The sequence below is a fragment of the Rana temporaria genome, chromosome 2 (genome assembly GCF_905171775.1).
Source record: "Rana temporaria chromosome 2, aRanTem1.1, whole genome shotgun sequence".
Lineage (NCBI taxonomy): Eukaryota > Metazoa > Chordata > Amphibia > Anura > Ranidae > Rana > Rana temporaria.
This window is the reverse complement of record NC_053490.1, coordinates 445,647,858-445,665,557: the sequence shown is the minus strand read 5'-3', so window position 1 is coordinate 445,665,557 and position 17,700 is coordinate 445,647,858. Positions and strand designations below refer to the sequence as shown.

Here is a 17,700-nt window from a genome sequence, read left to right as displayed (position 1 = left end):
TATATATATATATATATACACATCACAAAAGCAAGTACACCCCTCACATTTATGTAAATATTTTATTATAACCTTTCATGTGACAACACTGAAGAAATGCCACTTTGCTACAATGTAAAGTAGTGAGTGTACAGCTTGTATAACAATGTAAATTTGCTGCCCCCTCAAAATAACTCAACACACAGCCATTAATGTCTAAACCGCTGGCAACAAAAGTGAGTACATCCCTAAGTGAAAATGCCCAACTTGGCATTTTCCCTTCCTGGTGTCATGCGACTCGTTAGTTTTGCAAAGTCTCAGATGTGAATGGGGAGCAGGTGTGTTAAATTTGGTGTTATTGCTCTCACTCTCTCATACTGGTCATTGGAAGTTCAAGATAAACTTATTTGGTTCAGATGGTGTCAAGCGTGTGGCGGCAACCAGGTGAGGAGCACAAACACAAGTGTGTCTTGCCTACAGTCAAGCATGGTGGTGGGAGTGTCGTGGTCTGGGGCTGCATGAGTGCTGCCGGCACTGGGAAACCACAGTTCATTGAGGGAACCATAAATACCAACATGTACTGTGATATTAATGAAGCATAGCATGATCCTCTCCCTTCAGAGACTGGGTCACAGGGCAGTATTCCAATATTATAACATCCCAAACACACCTCCAAGATGACCACTGCATTGCTAAGGAAGCTGAGGGTAACGGTAATGGACTGGCCAAGCATGTCTCCAGACCTAAACCCTATTGAGCATACGTGGGGCATCCTCAAACAGAAAGTGGATGAGCGCAAGGTCTCTAACATCCACCATCTCCGTGATGTCGTCATGGAGGAGTGGAAGAGGACTCCAGTGGCAACCTGTGAAGCTCTGGTGAACACCATGCCCAAGAGGGTTAAGGCAGTGCTGGAAAATAATGGTGGCCACACAAAATATTGACACTTTGGGTCCAATTTAGACATATTCACTTAGGGGTGTACTCACTTTTGTTGCCAGCGGTTTAGACATTAACCTTCCTGGCGGTGTTCCCGAGACTGCCTTGGGGTTAGATTTTCCTGCTACGATCGGTAACCCCGAGTCAGTCTCGGGCTTGCCTCGCTAGATCCACAGGCACTTTTTACTTACCTTGTCCCTGGATCCAGCGATGCCACCGCGCTGTGTGAGCGAGCGGGACCTCGCTCGATTCACATAGTGCCTCCGTGTGACGCCGATCTCCGTTCCCTGCGACGTTACGACGCACGGGGACGGAGAACGGCGCCAAATTCAAAAACGTAAACAAACACATTACATACAGTATACTGTAATCTTATAGATTACAGTACTGTATGTAAAAAAAACACACACCCCCTGTCCCTAGTGGTCTGTCCTGTGTCCTGCATGTCATTTTATATAATAAAAACCTTTTTTTCTCCCTGCAAACTGTAGATTGTCCATAGCAACCAAAAGTGTCCCTTTATGTCAAAAATAGTTTTAGATCAGCTAAAAAACAGCGATAATAAATTATAATCACTTGCAGAATTGTGCGATAGCGATTTGTGGGGAAATTCGTCATAAAAAAAAAAAAATAATGACAGCAACAATTCTGCAACTGAGCAAATTTCAGTGATTTTAATTTGATTACATTATTGAATAATTTTTATTATAATTATATTATTATTTGTTATAATTATTTATAATTATTTATTATATTATAATTTATAATTTTGTTTTTAAAAAAATGTCATACCCGGGATGCCTATTAGAATCTTGTTTGGTCAGATTTAAGTGAGTTATTTCTAAAAATTACAGACCTACAATATAAAACGCCAAATTTCCTTGCAAATAATGGTACCGCTTTCAGCATGTTTTTTCGGAAAGAATCATACCGCCAGGGAGGTTAATGGCTGTGTATGGAGTTATTTTGAGGGGACAGCAAATTCACACGGTTATACAAGCTGTAAACCCGATACGTTACATTGTAGCAAAGTATAATTTCTTGCCTTGAAGAAGTATTCACACCCCCTGAATTTTTCCACATTTTCTCATGGTACAACACAAACCAACACAAAATTGAAGTGGAAGGTAAATGATAAATGGTTTTCAAATCTTTTTATGAATAAATATCTGAAAAGTGTGGCATGCATTTGTGTGCCCCCCCCCACCCCCTTTGAGACAATACTAGTAGAATAACTTGTCACTGCTATTACAGCTGCAAGTCTTTTTGGATATGTCTCTACCAGCTTTGCACATCTGGAGCATGACATTTTTGCCTATTCTTCTTTGCAAAATAGCTCGAGCTCTGTCAGATTGGATTGAGAGGATCTGTGAACAGCAATTTTCAAGTTTTGCCACAGATTCTCAATCAGATTTAGGTCTGGACTTTGACTGGGCCATTCTAACACATGAATATAGGGGAAAACGCAGGAAGCGTCAACTGAGTGTAGTATTAAAATCACAGTTTAATGGCAAAATACGTGGTTACACTCACATGTTAGAAGTAAAAATGGGTCTCATCTGTAGATGGTTATATGCAGGTCTCTCCTAGCATCGAATAGTATCACCCACGCTTAGCTGGAATGGCAGAGGGTCTGCTGCACGCCCTGTGGCCACCAGGTAGTCGACCGGAAACAGGCGTGAAGCGCAGGCAATTGATGTCACAGGAAGCTTCAAAGCATCTTGGAGCGTTGTACAGATCGGGCCATGGCAGACTACGTGCTCGGAGCATCAGCTTCTTCTACAGGCTATGGCTGTTGATCTTAGATGTAGGGGAGGGAAGGACCATAAGGCCTCGTACAGACGAGGGGTTATCCGATGGAAACGGTCCACCGGACCATTTCCATCGGACATTTCCCCTCCGGATTTTGATCCGATGGCTTGTACACACCATCGGATCAAAATCCGCGCGGAAAACATCCGCGGTCATGTGTCGCACCGTCGCCGTGACGATGACGCGGCAACGTGCGCGACGCTGGAAGGTAAATACACGCATGCGTCAAATCATTCCGACGCATGCGAGGGATGGGGAGTGGACGGACTTATCCGGTGAGTCTGTACAGACGACCGGATAAGTCCAAAGGACAGGATTCCAGCGGATAGATTTTGTAGCATGCTACAAAATTTTATTATCCGCTGGGAATCCGTCGGCTGGACAAATGTCCGCCGAAAATTGTCCGCTCGAGCCTACACACGACCGAATCTATCCGCTGGAACTGATCCGCGGATAAATCCCAGCGGATAGATCCGGTCGTGTGTACGGGGCCTAAGGGTCCGCTGTGCACAGACTGTCATTAGCCCGACTGTCGGCTCTCCTCTTCCCTTCAGCAGCCACAGGCCTCCACACACTGCTCCGGTCACTGCCACTCCGGCCAAGAGAGCTGCGCTCCTCCCGCTCCTCAGATATTTATTTGTAAAAAAAATTGAAGACCGTTTACCAATTTCCTTCCACTTTACAATTCATGTGCCACTTTGTTTTGGTCTATCACATAAAATCCCAAAAAATACACTTACATTTTTAGTTGTAACATGACAAAATGTGGAACATTTTAAGGGGTATGAATACGTTTTTAAGGCACTGTAAATATATATATATATATATCCTACATATATTTTGAGGTTCAATTGAAAGAAAACAAAGGGAAATTATGACTCTCTTAAATATATTACCTCCATAGGTAACTTCCGATTAATGATACATACATTAATTCCAAGAATGCATTGGATCAGAAAACAGTTTTTATTTAATTAATTTTTTCTATTTTTTTTAAAGATGGTTTCTAATTGGCTAATGAAGGTTGACTGCACACAACGTGTGCTATTTTTTACCTGCAGGTAATCATACATAGGCCAATAAACAGCCAAACAAAGTTGTGGGTAAAAAATGGTTTTGCCATATAATTTCAATGTCTATATACTGAACTCTCAAACAGGTTAACCTTTAGATTTACTACTTGGGACTGTGTAATACTCACCACACTCTCATACTCCTCCATGGCCTCACTTTCTCCAGCTGTACTGCTGAAACTGCTTGTACTGGACGAGGAGCGAGAAATATTGGATCGGCCATTCTCTTTCAGTTTTATGTAGGGTCTAAAAAATAAAATAGTTCAAAGAAAGATTCAACTTGATTATATCTTAAGAAAGTTGGTTTAACAGGGACGATTTTAAAAGTACAAATCATGGTTAACAAACATTTTCTAGCTCTGCATTTAAAATGGTAGCAAAAATCAAAATAAATAAAACAATTGGGCCCCTGCTATCTAGCCAATCCTATATAAAAATTGTATTGTTATACCCTGATCTGTGTCATGCTGAGCTGGCACTATAATAAAATGGTGGTTATTCTGTCATGTTCAGTGCCTCCATAGCTTGTGAAATCAGTGGTTCTATGCCTCCCCCCTACCTATATAGGGTTAGTTAATGCCATGTGTCATACCTAATGAGTAGTTTCTAGTGCAAATCTCCTCTTTGTGCTATTTGACTACATCACAGATTACTAACATACACCTTGTGACGAGATCCTTTGCTTGCCCGGTTCTGCTCTCCCGACACTCCTCTGCTACTATTGAGTCAGCTTGCAGATTGCAACGTCTGCTGGTCCACTCATCCAAGGTTCCGGGATCCGAATTACAGCTATGTGCCATTCGGACCCATTAAGAACACACACCAGGCAGGCTGTATGTAAGTTCAAACAGGACTCTCTTTAATGGCCGCATTCTGCTGGTTATATACAGTTTACAAGCTTATCATCAATCAAAGAACAATGAAATCTCCACCCCCTTTTCACACATTGGGGCTTCCATACAGGTTATAGGTAGACACTCTGGTGCCGACCCTGACAAGACACATTTCTTTAGGTCTTCTTCTTCTTTAGGTCTTCTTCACACACACACAATAGATCAATTAACCTTTAGAATAGAGAGCTGGCTGGTGGTGGGACATTAGCATTTCTGTTATGCAGAGGAATGAGTCACTCTGGCCCACATGAAATCACCTGTAATATGTCCCATCTCATGTAATACATGAATTATGATTTATTAGCAACCCTCTCCTGTGTAACAGATGTCAAGTAGAAACACTTTAGCATCCCAAGGTCCATGACACACCTCTACAGCCATTTCTACTCCTCTTGAAATATGGATCAGACCAATGTGAGATCAATTGACCTTATTTTGTAACAGAATTTTATGATACTCAAGTAATTTATTTTTATAAGTGAAGGTTTTTAAATTGACAGTAAACTCTGGTAAAATAATGTATTTATGTATTTATTTGTATCTAAAAAAAAAACATTCTAGTGCTCTCCTCCTGATCTCCAAATTCCTTTTTTTTTTGCTGCTGATATGTGACTTCCTCTTTGAGGGTGGCTACATTCATTCCCTATAGTCCCACTGTATATACAAAGCCACCCTCTCTTACTCACTCCCGAGATGAAACTAGGAACTATCGACTAAGGGATTGGTAGTGTGCACAGAGCAGCACACTAGACCGCAACTAAATTGCCCTGGTCGTTCCAAACAAGGTTTTAATATGACTGCAGTGAAAAGATAGCAAGGCTCAAATCCACTGCTTGTTTATACTTGGAAGGCAATGGCAGGCAGTATTGTATAGCTGCCTCCATATTCTTGTACATAGATGCAAAACAGATAGGGAACATATTGAGATATGGATAGGCGCCAGGAAAGAAGGGTGAGTATTTGTGTCTGGCGGTTTTTCTTACCACTTTAAATATACATTTGTGTCTACATGGCAGCACACATACAGTTAATAATTGGCTACACAGGAGGCAATGCATGCAAAGGAAAGATGTATTGAATAGTGAGTGAATTATCTTGGCAAACATTTATAAATCTATAAGGCTGCTTTCATATTGCAGCGTGGAGCCGCGGTGACGGTATAGCCGCACTATTTGCAGCGCGGCTATACCGTCGTGTTTACCACGATATTCGGGCGCTAGCGGTGAGGTTTTAACCCCCGCTAGCGGCCGAAAAAGGGTTAATACCGCGGTATTACCTCGCTTTCCCATTGATTTCAGTATATACGGTATATATATAAAACTATAAAATATATGACCGTAAAATACAGGGACAAGAAACAACTGAAAAGAGTCCTTGCTGTCAGAATAACATAAAAACTACAAAGAAATTGCAGGCATTTTACTATTTGAATTTTCTGTTGGTTCAATGTAATGTTTAAAACACTATCCCTTACCTCTCCTTGTTGGGACATATCTCTGGAGAACTGGGATTTGATGAGGTTTCAGATTTAACATCCTGCGATGAATGTGCACAGTCTGGGATTTTAGGAGTGGTGGACATGCTATCACTTTAAGCAAAAAAAAACAAAAAAAAAAACATTTAAGGTTAACACATAAGCCAACTGATAAGGATGACAAATCTAAAAGGGTGATCATATACAGTTATTAGGATGACCAGAAGTTTTACCAAAAATTAAGGTGAGACATCTGCCCACAAATCAAATCAACTGAGATTATCTTTGTTACATAAATGTAAAAATGTTGTCAGCGCTTATGGGTGTAAGTAGCCACTTGCAATTAGTGCAGATACTCTATGCAGAGCACTGAAATACTAACAATAAGGAAAAATTGCAGCGCTTAACACATCTTATATAAAACACCTGAAATGTTCTAATAGTACCTTAAAGTGAAAAATAATCAAAAGCAAATATAAAAGGAAGTTCAAGGAGGGTCATTGTGTAGAAACATTTGAGGTGATATATTTTAGGTGGTCTCCAACCTCTAGTGCTCCAGTCACCCAGTGCAGTCACTGGGGGGTAACTATAAATTCTGTCCCAATCCAATGCTAAACATGAGCATTACACAGGAGGACTGAATACTCACCTTCCAGAGTTTTCATTTCCCAGTACCTATCAATGGCAGCATACAAAAGGTTGTGTGGCCTGTCCTTACCCATAGGAACAATTAAAGCTTTATAAAAGATTGGCTAGATAGCTGCCTCCCTATTCTTGTACATAGATGCAAAACAGGTAGGGAACATATGCAGATATTGATAGGCACCAGGAAAGAAGGGTGAGTATTTGTCTCTGGCGGTTTTTCTTGTCACTTTAAATATACATTTGTGTCTACATGGCAGCACACATACAGTTAATAATTGGCTACACAGGAGGCAATGCATGCAAAGGAAAGATGTATTGAATAGTGAGTGAATTATCTTGGCAAACATTTATAAATCTATAACTCCTGTGGAGTGGATTGTATTGGGGAAGGGGCTCCAACTATGTACAATAAAGCCTCGTACACACGGCCGAGGAACTCGACGTGCCAAACACATCGAGTTCCTCGGCCAGTTCAGCACTGAAGCCGCCGAGGAGCTCGGCGGGACGAGAGCTCCCATAGAACAACGAGGAAATAGAGAACATGTTCTCTATTTCCTCGCCGAGCTCCTCGTCGGCTTCCTCGGCCGAAAGTGTACACACGACCAGTTTCCTCGGCAGAATTCAGCCAGAAACTCGGTCGGAAGCTGAATTCTGCCGAGGAAACTGGTCGTGTGTACGAGGCCTTAGATGCTTTGTAGACACCAGGAAAACTGATTACGAGATGGATGTGTTCTTATTATGTATTATGGTTCATAAATTCTTTGCCTTGCAGCTCTAATGCAGCCTTGTTAATGAATAAAATCTGACTCTGACCATTTCCTTATTTTGCTTGTGCAAATCTATTTTGATATGCTGCCTAGGATTGCAAGTGCAGTGGTTGCAAATACACTTAAAACGGTTAAATACACATTGCTGATAACTGACAAGCAGCCTGATTTGCATCTATTTTGCTGCTATTTTGCTTATTAAATGTCCCTATAGTATTTGAAACTTGACAAAAGTGCTACCTCCCCTTCCCAATCCTAAACTTAAAAAAAAGCAAAGAAAAAAAAGCAGAACATGCACTTAAATAAATAACAGTGTTGATTAATCAACTGCTTTCCTATGAGAGCAAACTAAGAGCACCTGTGGAGTGATTACAATTCTGCTTCTTCCTCTTTTCATTAATTAGTAATTTATTCTCCATTACAGATGCATTTTCGTATTTCCATCTCTGATTACTACCTGCCATAACAACGTGGACATTGTATAGTTTTACCTTGTCTTTCTGTAGTGGGTTAAGTTTCTGTAGTCAGTTATGGCATAATAAGAAGTGGCACACTTGAGCAAAAAATAAAAAAAATTCTTATTTTCTGAGATTGTGGATTTGGGGTTTTCATGAGCTGTAAGCCATAATCATCACAATTATGACAAATCAAGGCTTGTTTTGTATGTAATGAGTCTATCTCATATATTAGTTTCACCTTTTAAGTTGCATTAGTGAAATAAATGAACTTTTGCATGATATTCAAATTATCTGTATCATCTGTATATCATCTGATGCTTATAGAGATAAAAAAAAAATTAAGACCTCATTAACATTGCGTTATGCATTACGTAACCATACATTACTGCAATACAATACAATGAACGGGGGCTTAAGGATTTTTACAGTTTATGAGCAAACTTCCAGGCAGGTACCTTGACTTAGTAAGGGAAGATGTTCTTACCAGCCATGCAGTGATGACAAGTAAAGACAGGAGAACAAGAACCTCTTACACTTTGCAAAAGTTCCCTTTTTAAAAGCTAGACGCTAACATTTGGAAATGTCAAATAAAAGAGCAGCATTGAGCTTACACCAAGAAACACATTTCTGCACAATCATACAGAATGAATTCGGGTTTTTAACTTTGCCATGTAAAATGAGAATAAAGATCTAAATTAAAAGGAGAACTCTAGCAAACTGTGTCCTATGCAGCCACATGAGGATTTCTTGCTGCAATATCTACAAAGAGATAGCCAGATGTGTGCCATGATAACTACTACTAGATAGTCAGGTATGTGCTGTAATACCTACTAGGGGCTAGCCAAGTGTATTCCATAATAACTACTACAAGATAGTCAGGTGTGTGCTGCAATAACTACTACAAGATAGGTGTTTGCTGTCATACCGATTAGAGGATAGCTAGATGTATACTATAACTACTAGGAGACAGTAAGCGTATGCTGTGATACCTACTATGAGATAGCCAAATGTGTGTCATAATAACTACTACTCGATAGTCAGGTGTGTGCTGTAATAACTACTACAAGATAGGTGTTTGCTGTCATACCTATTAGAGGATAGCTAGACGTATACTATTATAACTACTAGGAGACAGTAAGCATATGCTGTGATACCTACTATGAGATAGCCAAATGTGTGTCATAATAACTACTACTCGATAGTCAGGTGTGTACTGTAATAATCACTACTGGATGGAAAGTTGTGTGCTATAATACCCACTAAGAGATAGCCAAGTGTGAGCTGTAATTACTAATACTAGATTTTCACGTGTATGCTGTATGAACTCAAACACTGAAAGTAAAAATTTCTGCTTTTACAGGCCAATGCTGTTTTTTTTCTGCCTCTAAATGCCTCTCTATGTTAGCCTCTATGTCGTCCATGTTTCTTGAGGTTGAAGAAAAAAAAACATCACTTGAGCGTTCAGGAGAGGAGAAATAATGCTAGATATAACTAAATGCATGTAAATGCCTATAAATGCTCCTAAACAATAAGCACGTATAGCACTTAAGCGTTCATTCATTCCAATGGCCAGAATAAATTCATATTTTGGCCAAGGGAATGAATGTCCAACTGCTTGATACGCCTAAACGCATTTGCAAAACACAGCTTTAGGTGCCTTTTTGCAAGTGGCTTTTTCCTGCCAGGAGCAAAGTTGTTCAGAGGAGCTGGGCAAATGCCCAGTGTGCATGGGGCTAGGTTTTTGGTTTAATAACTACTGGGAAATGGCTAGGTGTGTATTCTAATAACTTCTGGGAGATAAGGTGTTTGATGTAATAACTACTTCTAGAAAATCAGGAGTACGCTGTATTAACTACTGTGAGAAAATTAGGTCTGGGAGCTAATGACTTCTAAGAGATGGCCAAGTGTAAGGCCTCGTACACACTCGTCGAATCTCGTCGTAAAAGAGACGTCGTTTTCCTCGACGAGGTTCTTGTCAAGCTTGACGAGATTCTTGTCAAGCTTTCCTTGCATACACACTGTCGAGACAAAATATCGTCATTCTCAAACGCGGTGACGTACAACACGTACAACGGCGCTATAAAGGGGAAGTTTGATTCCACTGGCGCCACCATTGGGGCTGCTTTTGCTAATCTCATGTTACTGCGCGTTAGTAAAAGTTTGGTGAGAGACGATTCACGCTTTTCAGTCTGTTACAGCGTGACGAATGTGCTATCTCCATTACGAACGCTACTTTTACCGAAGGTGCGCTCCCGTCTCATACTTTACTCTGAGCATGTGCGGGTTTCTAAGCATACACACAAACGTGTTTCTCGTCGTAAACCAGCCCGACGAGAAACACGACGAGGAAATTGAGACTCCTGACGAGAAAAAAGAGAGCATGTTATCTTTATTTCTTGTCGAGATCCACAACAGTTTTCTCGACAGAAAACATACACACGACCATTTTTCTCGGCAAAAATGCTCTGCCAGCATTTTTCTTGATGGATTTTGCCGAGGAAAACGGTTGTGTGTACGAGGTCTAACACCTACTGGTTAGGTTTCTTTCAGCACAGTTTTCCTTTAAGAAACATATTTAAATCACACACATAGGTCGGACTTGATGGACTTGTGTCGCCTACTATGTAACTATGTAACTATATATGTAGGCTTCTATTACTAATCTCCTTCTGAAAATGCTAGTTTCCTGGCTGCCTCTGGTTTCAATACTTTCTGAGGGCTGGCCATTAAGTATAGTCAGAGTCCAGCGCCCAGAGGAGATTCAGTTGGCATATGTTGCGCTATATAAGTTTCTCACTCACTCACTCACTCAGAGTGAAGATAGAACTCCTGAGTTGTATGCTTATTTCGGGTCAGTGATTCATAAAATACCAAAGCCATTGACCCACCAACACAGCCAGACAGCCTGCATCTCATTTTCACAGGAGAGATCAGCAATGCCAGCCCACACATTTTTCTTTTCCGCCTACCTCTTCCCAGCTAATTTCTGTACAGACAAAACAGGTCAAACCAATGTAATCCACCATCTTTAGCTACAGATTGGTGAACCTAAAGAGGAGATCTAGTCCCCTCCCCAAATATTGCAGCTGCTGACTTACTATAAGGACACTTACCTGTCCAGGGATCCAGCAATGTCCTCATCTGAGCCTATTCTTCAATTGCCTTTGCGCCGACATCTTAGGTCAGGAAAACTATCAGTGAAGCCCTTCGGCTTTCCCAGCCAGTTTCCTAGTGGGAATGCATGGGCCTGGCTGCACTTTGTAAATAGTCCAACAGTTTTCTGGGACCTGTGATGTGTCCCAGAAGGCTTCAGGGGGAAGGAGGGGGCAGATTTCCGCACAGATCGCTGTGGCAATCTGACCAGACGTGGGAGGAGGTACCTGCCCCCCCAAAAAAGTGCCAAATATGACAGTGGAGGGGGTGAGGAGGCAAACAAGCAGAACATCCATTTTTGGGTGAAGTTCTGCTTTAATGACAGAATAAAGTATAAAAAATATAGAGTAATAACATTTTCTTACCAACGAGTCCGGCCCTCCAATTGGGTTTCAGGCCCTGTGTGCAATCGAGGGAAAAGACCTGATCTCCGTTTTACTGGGCTTTTGGACTGTGTCTTAGTTCCAATAGCTGGGGGCTGTAAAACACATTTACAACATAACAATGCATATTAGCTGAAGGCAATACACATTTAAGAACATGCTTTAATACAAATGTGCTGTACATGACAACCAAAGGAAAGTGCTGGCTAACTTTTTCCATCCTTAAAATAAAACTCATTAACATTTGAAAGTGTTTGTTCATCACACCTACCAATTTATCTTTTGTTAAATGGCATATTATCACATTCATTAGAAAAACAGATATTTGTTGTAATTTGCTAACCTGCATTAAAATGACAGCTCATGTGCGGAAGTTCTCATGGGAACATGCTGATAGGAGAAGAAAGCAGAGTGACAAAACAATGAGCTCATCAGTCTGCTGCTTCTTATTTCACTGCCCAATCACAGGCAGTGGACAGGTCCATGACAGACTGGGCTCAAAGGAAGAAGGTTGAATAATATTGGCTATCATTTACAATAGAAGACAGAGGAAATTTAATGGCAGAAAAATGTATTGTGGGGAACATCTCTGGATTAACCACTTCAGCCCCAGAAGAATTTACCCCCTTCCCGACCAGAGCATTTTTTGCAATACGGCACTGCGTCGCTTTAACTGACAATTGCGCGGTGGTGCAACGTTGCCGTTGGGAAACATGCTAGCCCCATCTTCCTGTATTACTTTAGGAGTAGGCACCTGCCCCAAGTACAGTTACACAGAGTGCCATGGGATGTAAAAACTGTACTAAACTGTACTATTATGTACAAGTGTACTAACAATGAGCATTCAATCTACTGCATATTATTATTACATTAAACAATATATCAAAGTGTATGTCCAGTCAAAAAATTTTTTTAAGGGAAAAAACAAAAAAAGCAACAGAGGTGGAAATAATTTTTTTTTTTTTTTATAAGAGTATAGGAAGCATAGAACCACTGCCGGATTTGTATTGCTGCATGTGATTCTTATGCAGATTTTCCTCATTTCTGGCTCTTCAATTTACGTTTTAATTTAAGTTTCACCAGATGTCTGGTCTCGTGAAACTATTGCTACTTTGACAGTAGGTGAAGGTAAATAGAGCCCCACATAATAATAGAAAGCCAATGAGGTTTATAATCTTTCCCTACTCCATCCAAAATGTAAAGAAAAAAGGGCTAGGCTTTAACACCTAAAATGCATGATCATCAGGCAACAGTGCCATGCAGAGAGATAATCCCTACACCAGTAGTTGCTCCTATAAAATCTTAATTTGTATTAAAAAATTACAGTGTACAAACACAGATAAGATCAGTTGATGCATTTTAGCCTTTGAGGCCTTGGTCATAACTCAGTGCCATATTGGTATACATTTTTTTTATATATGCGTTTGGCCTTAATGTTACCCAATACACATTATGCCATCAGTTTCAGCCATATAATACGAATAAACTGTGTTTATTCTGCTAGAACCACTGTCAGAACTACTTACCAACCACATTCCAGTGCCACCTCTGCCTTTATGGCATGTACCTAAGTACACTTTTGGGTTTTACTCAAACTGTTGTACCCATGTTGTACCCATGTAAACCACAGTGGCTCCCCCCCCCCGATAGGACATGTCCAATATGAGCAGCGCAGCTTTCTGCTGGTTGCCACACAACTCTTGTTTGCCAAGCCTGTTCAGCACCCTGACCTCTTGCTTGGTGTATGTGTATGCTGCCTAACCTAACCTCTGGCCTATATCCTGGAATTCTTGGCTACTGCCTGCCCTAACCTCTGGCTTGAAACCTGGAATCTGGCCCGTTGCCTTCCCTGACCCTTGGATATATTCTGGTTATCTGTGTCTGCTGCCTGTCCTGACCACGTGCTTGTTTTCTGGTTATCTACATTAGCTCTTTGTTCTTACCTTTTGTCTGTATCCTGGTGACACAAGAAAGAAAGGGTAACCCCTGGAAGTCACACATCTTTGGTGTCCTACTGCAATCAATGGAGTGGCAACCTCAGCCTGGACTCCGACCAGGCCACGCCCCAAACGTGTTTCACTCTGCTACCCGGAGCTTAGTCATGGGATTCCCATGACTAAGCTTCGGGGCAAAGTGAAATGTGTTGGGGGCGTGGCCCCAAAGTTCTGATTTAAAGTTTAAAGTTCTGATCCAGCAAAAAGATCTTATCTGATCTGCAGTGTTCCAGAGTGGACCTGGTTCCATAGGTCCAGCTTCCAGTGTGATCCTGTGTAGGTCTTGTTTAACAAATCTATCTACCAGTGATATATCTTCCAGTGTGAGACTATGTGGGTGCTGTTCTAGAGATCTAGCTCCTAGGTCTTACCTGTCCCAGTGGGATCCAGCGTGGTTCCTGTTCCGGACATCCAATTTCAAGTTTTCGATTGGTTCAGTGATGCTTTGCCTTATGGAAAGCCAGTGGTCAGACTACACTTCTTAGGTATGTCTATTGCCTTTCTTGGGTGATCCTTACAGTGGAGCTATAGGATTCACATCAGTACAGAGTGTAAGACCTGACACTCCCAAGATTTAACAAACAGAAATAAAAACAAAACCAGCATCATAAAAATCAATTGTAATGCAATTCTTACAGAGAAGGTGGTTTTTGTCATTTCAGCACCCGTATGCACAATGCCTCCACTCAAACTTCCAGATAATCCCCCTGACTGATGCTTTTTCTGGCTTCCCACCATGGTTTCCATGGAATGGCTGCGAACTCGGATAGCTCTCTTGGAAAAGAAAACAAAGAAAATAAAACCAATATATTTTTTGGGGGGTTTACGGTGACTACTAATGCAACTTGTTTAAAAACTGGGACTAATGTGAATGTACAATATATATGTAAAGCGCTGTGTAAATTGACAGTGCTTTATAAGTTCCCGTAATAAATATAAATAGAATACACTGATTATTTTCAATAAATTTTAATTCCTAAAACCTAGCTTACTGACAAGATATTTCAGATTTTGGTATATGAAAAATAAATTAGCTCAACTAACCCTTTCCTATGTCCTATGAACACCGGTAGTTAGATGTGTTTGTGCTTCCTGTGGCTATTATAAGGGGATCTCTGTTACAACACTCTGGTTGGATTTTTAATGGCTATGTAATATAAAAAAGACATAAGGAAGAGTGGAGACCCATAATGGTTTGCATGAACATCCATAATTCCAACATGGCAAGGAGAGAGCTAAGTAATTCAGACCTCTGGACTCCATTTTTTTTTAAATATCACCGTTGGGTGAGCCCCATGGCATCCAACCACTAAGGTTGCAGCATCTTCCATTTAATCCAGGACACACATTAATTCCACAGGTTCTGTGGCTGATTAAGGTGGTAATTAAACTCACTTGGTGCCTTATCTGCATTAAATCAGCCTCAGAACCTGTGTAATTAACCGCTTAAGGTCCGCCGCATGCAGATTTACGTTGACAGCAAGGCACGGGCACATGGGTGTACAGGAACGCCCCCTTTAATTTGTTGCTGTGTGGTCGCGCATGCCACCGTTGCGAGCTGAAGAACAGGGAGATCTCAGTGTAAACACATCTCCCCGTTCTTCCTACTGACATGTCAGTGATCGTCTGTTCCCTGTCATCAGGAACAGCGATCAGTGACGTGTCACTCGTAGCCACGCCCCCTAACAGTTAGAATCACTCCCTAGGACACACTTAACCCCTTCAGCACCACTACAGGTAAACCCCTTTTACAGTAATCAGTGCATTTTTATAGCACTGATTACTGTAAAAATTACATATGTAGACGAATACGTTTCGGCCTAAACTGAGGAAAAATAAATACATTTTAAATGTTTTTTTGGGGATATTCTTTATAGCAAAAAGTAAAGAATATTGTTATTTTTTTTTTTTTAATTGTCTTTTTTGTTTTGTTTATAGCGCAAAAAATAAAAACCGCAGAGGTGATCAAATACCACCAAAATAAAGCTCTATTTGTTGGAAAAAAAGGACATCAATTTTGTTTGTAAAACATGTCGCACGACCGCGCAATTGTCAGTTAAAGCGACGCAGTGCCGAATCGCAAAAAGTGGCCTGGTCTTTGGCCAGCCAAATAGTCCAGGGCTTACGTGGTTAATATGTGTCCTGGATTAAAGGGATGATATGACAACTCTACCAACCACAGGTTAGCAGGAGTAAATTTGATGGACTATTTAAAAGTGGTAAACCTCCCATCAAGAGAGAAGCCTGCTCAATCCCACATCTGCATGACTTGTCTTACCATGGAACATGTCATTGGTATAACTGTGGTAGGGCAACATCTCCTTATGTACAACGTGTTGCAAAGTCTCTGCGAGTAGTAACGCAGGCACACTTCTGATGCAAGTTGTTGTTTATTATCCTGTGATTCTTTAACCATTACACTCTCTGACTTTGCATTGTATTGGTTGCCAAAATATTACTATATTTCTAAAAGAGTGCTTAGTTCATGGCTGATATATTTGTCTAATGTTAGTGGCCAACAAAATGTACTGAAATATGTGAAAATAAAAAATGTTGTTTTCACCAGCAAAGGCGTGTGCAGAGAGGTAATTGGTAATGTGTTCTAATCATTGGGTCTGTTCTCCAGTACCATCCATTACAATTTGTATAATTTTAAATATTTATAAGCTATTGGTCAAGAGTGCTTTTACATAAACAGTCTGCTGGCCTCAATTACTTAAAGCTTTGTTTTCACAATTAAATATTAAAGTTAATATATGCATGAACAGAAAGAGCATTTTTCATTAATTCTGCTTATTATGCCAATACACAGGCTGGAATAAATGACTACTAAAGTGCAATTTTACATAGCTGTCATTTCAGAAATATAAATGCATGGCATTACGGAAAATGTACTGGTATTTATGGAAAGGATGGATCAAACCCAGACGCTTGATTCGGCATTTACTGACATTATGGGGGTTATTTACTAAAGGCAAATCCACTCTGCACCTTAATGCCTCGTACAAATGGCTGGACTTTCCGAGAAAAAAAGTCGGACAGGCTTTTTTCTTGGAAAGTCCGGCCGTGTGTAGCCTCCGTCTGACTTTTTTGTTGGAAGTCCGACAGACCTTAGATAGAGGACCTGTTCTCTATCTTTCCGTCAGACTTCCAACGGACTCACGGCAGACTTTTGCATGGTCAAAATTCCGACCGTGTGTTCAAGGCATTAGTGCACCTGAAAGTGCACTTGGATGTGCAGTTGCTGTAGATCTGAGGGGAAGCTCTGAAATAAGGGGAAGCTCTGCTGATTTTTATCACCAAATCATGTGCAAGCAAAAATGCTGTTTTTTTTTTTTTTGCATGTCCCCCTCAGATCTACAGCGACTGCACTTTCAGGTGCACTTGTAGTGCAAAGTTGATTTGCCTTTAGTAAATCAACCCCTATGAGTCTATGCTGCAGATAGGGTGAACATAATTATTCATTCACTAGTCTTTCAGAGCATGGAATTACACATGGCATTTACAGATTTATTTAGTAAGTTTGTGTAAGCAGCTAGTGAGCATAGTGTAATTTCCATGGGCCATATTCTCAAAGAATTACGCCGGCGTATCAGCAGATACGCCGACGTAAGTCCGATTCTAAGGCCGTCCTATGTTTAAGTGTATTCTCAAACTGAGATACACTTAAACATGCCTAAGATACGACGGCCAGCGCCGTTGTATCTTAGGCTGCAATATCTACGCTGACCGCTAGGTGGCGTTTCCTTTGCAGTCAGCGTAGAATATGCAACTAGTCAAGCCGATTCTGTAACGTACGCTTGCCCGTCGTAGTGATTTTACGTAGTTTCCGTAAGCGATACGCAGCGTAAAGATAAACATGCCCCCTAGGTGGCGTACTCAATGTTAAGTATGGCCGTCGTTCCCGCGGCGAAATTTGAAAATTTAACATTGTTTGCGTAAGTCGTCCGTGAATGGCGCTGGACGCCATTTACGTTACCGTCAAAACAAATGACGTCCGTGAGACGTCATTTAGCGCAATGCACGTCGGGTAATTTACCCGACGGAGCATGCGAATTACGATCGGCGCGGGAGCGCGCCTAATTTAAATGATCCACGCCCCCTACCAGGATCATTTGAATTAGGAGTGC

The 17,700-nt window shown here is 41.0% G+C and overlaps 1 protein-coding gene across 9 annotated transcripts in view; it reads right to left on the bottom strand.

The window, feature by feature from the left end:
- Window positions 1-17,700, bottom strand: part of RAP1GAP2 (RAP1 GTPase activating protein 2) — a 794,986-nt gene that overhangs the window by 19,360 nt on the left and 757,926 nt on the right. For 8 of the 9 annotated variants that reach the window (XM_040338455.1, XM_040338453.1, XM_040338460.1 and 5 more), the window contains 4 exons: window positions 14,207-14,344; window positions 11,559-11,671; window positions 6,171-6,284; window positions 3,932-4,049 (listed from right to left, as the gene is read on the bottom strand). In XM_040338455.1, the coding sequence (XP_040194389.1) occupies window positions 3,932-4,049; window positions 6,171-6,284; window positions 11,559-11,671; window positions 14,207-14,344 (483 nt within the window). The remainder of the gene's footprint in view (window positions 1-3,931; window positions 4,050-6,170; window positions 6,285-11,558; window positions 11,672-14,206; window positions 14,345-17,700) is intronic. The other variant, XM_040338461.1, reaches the window with a different exon arrangement.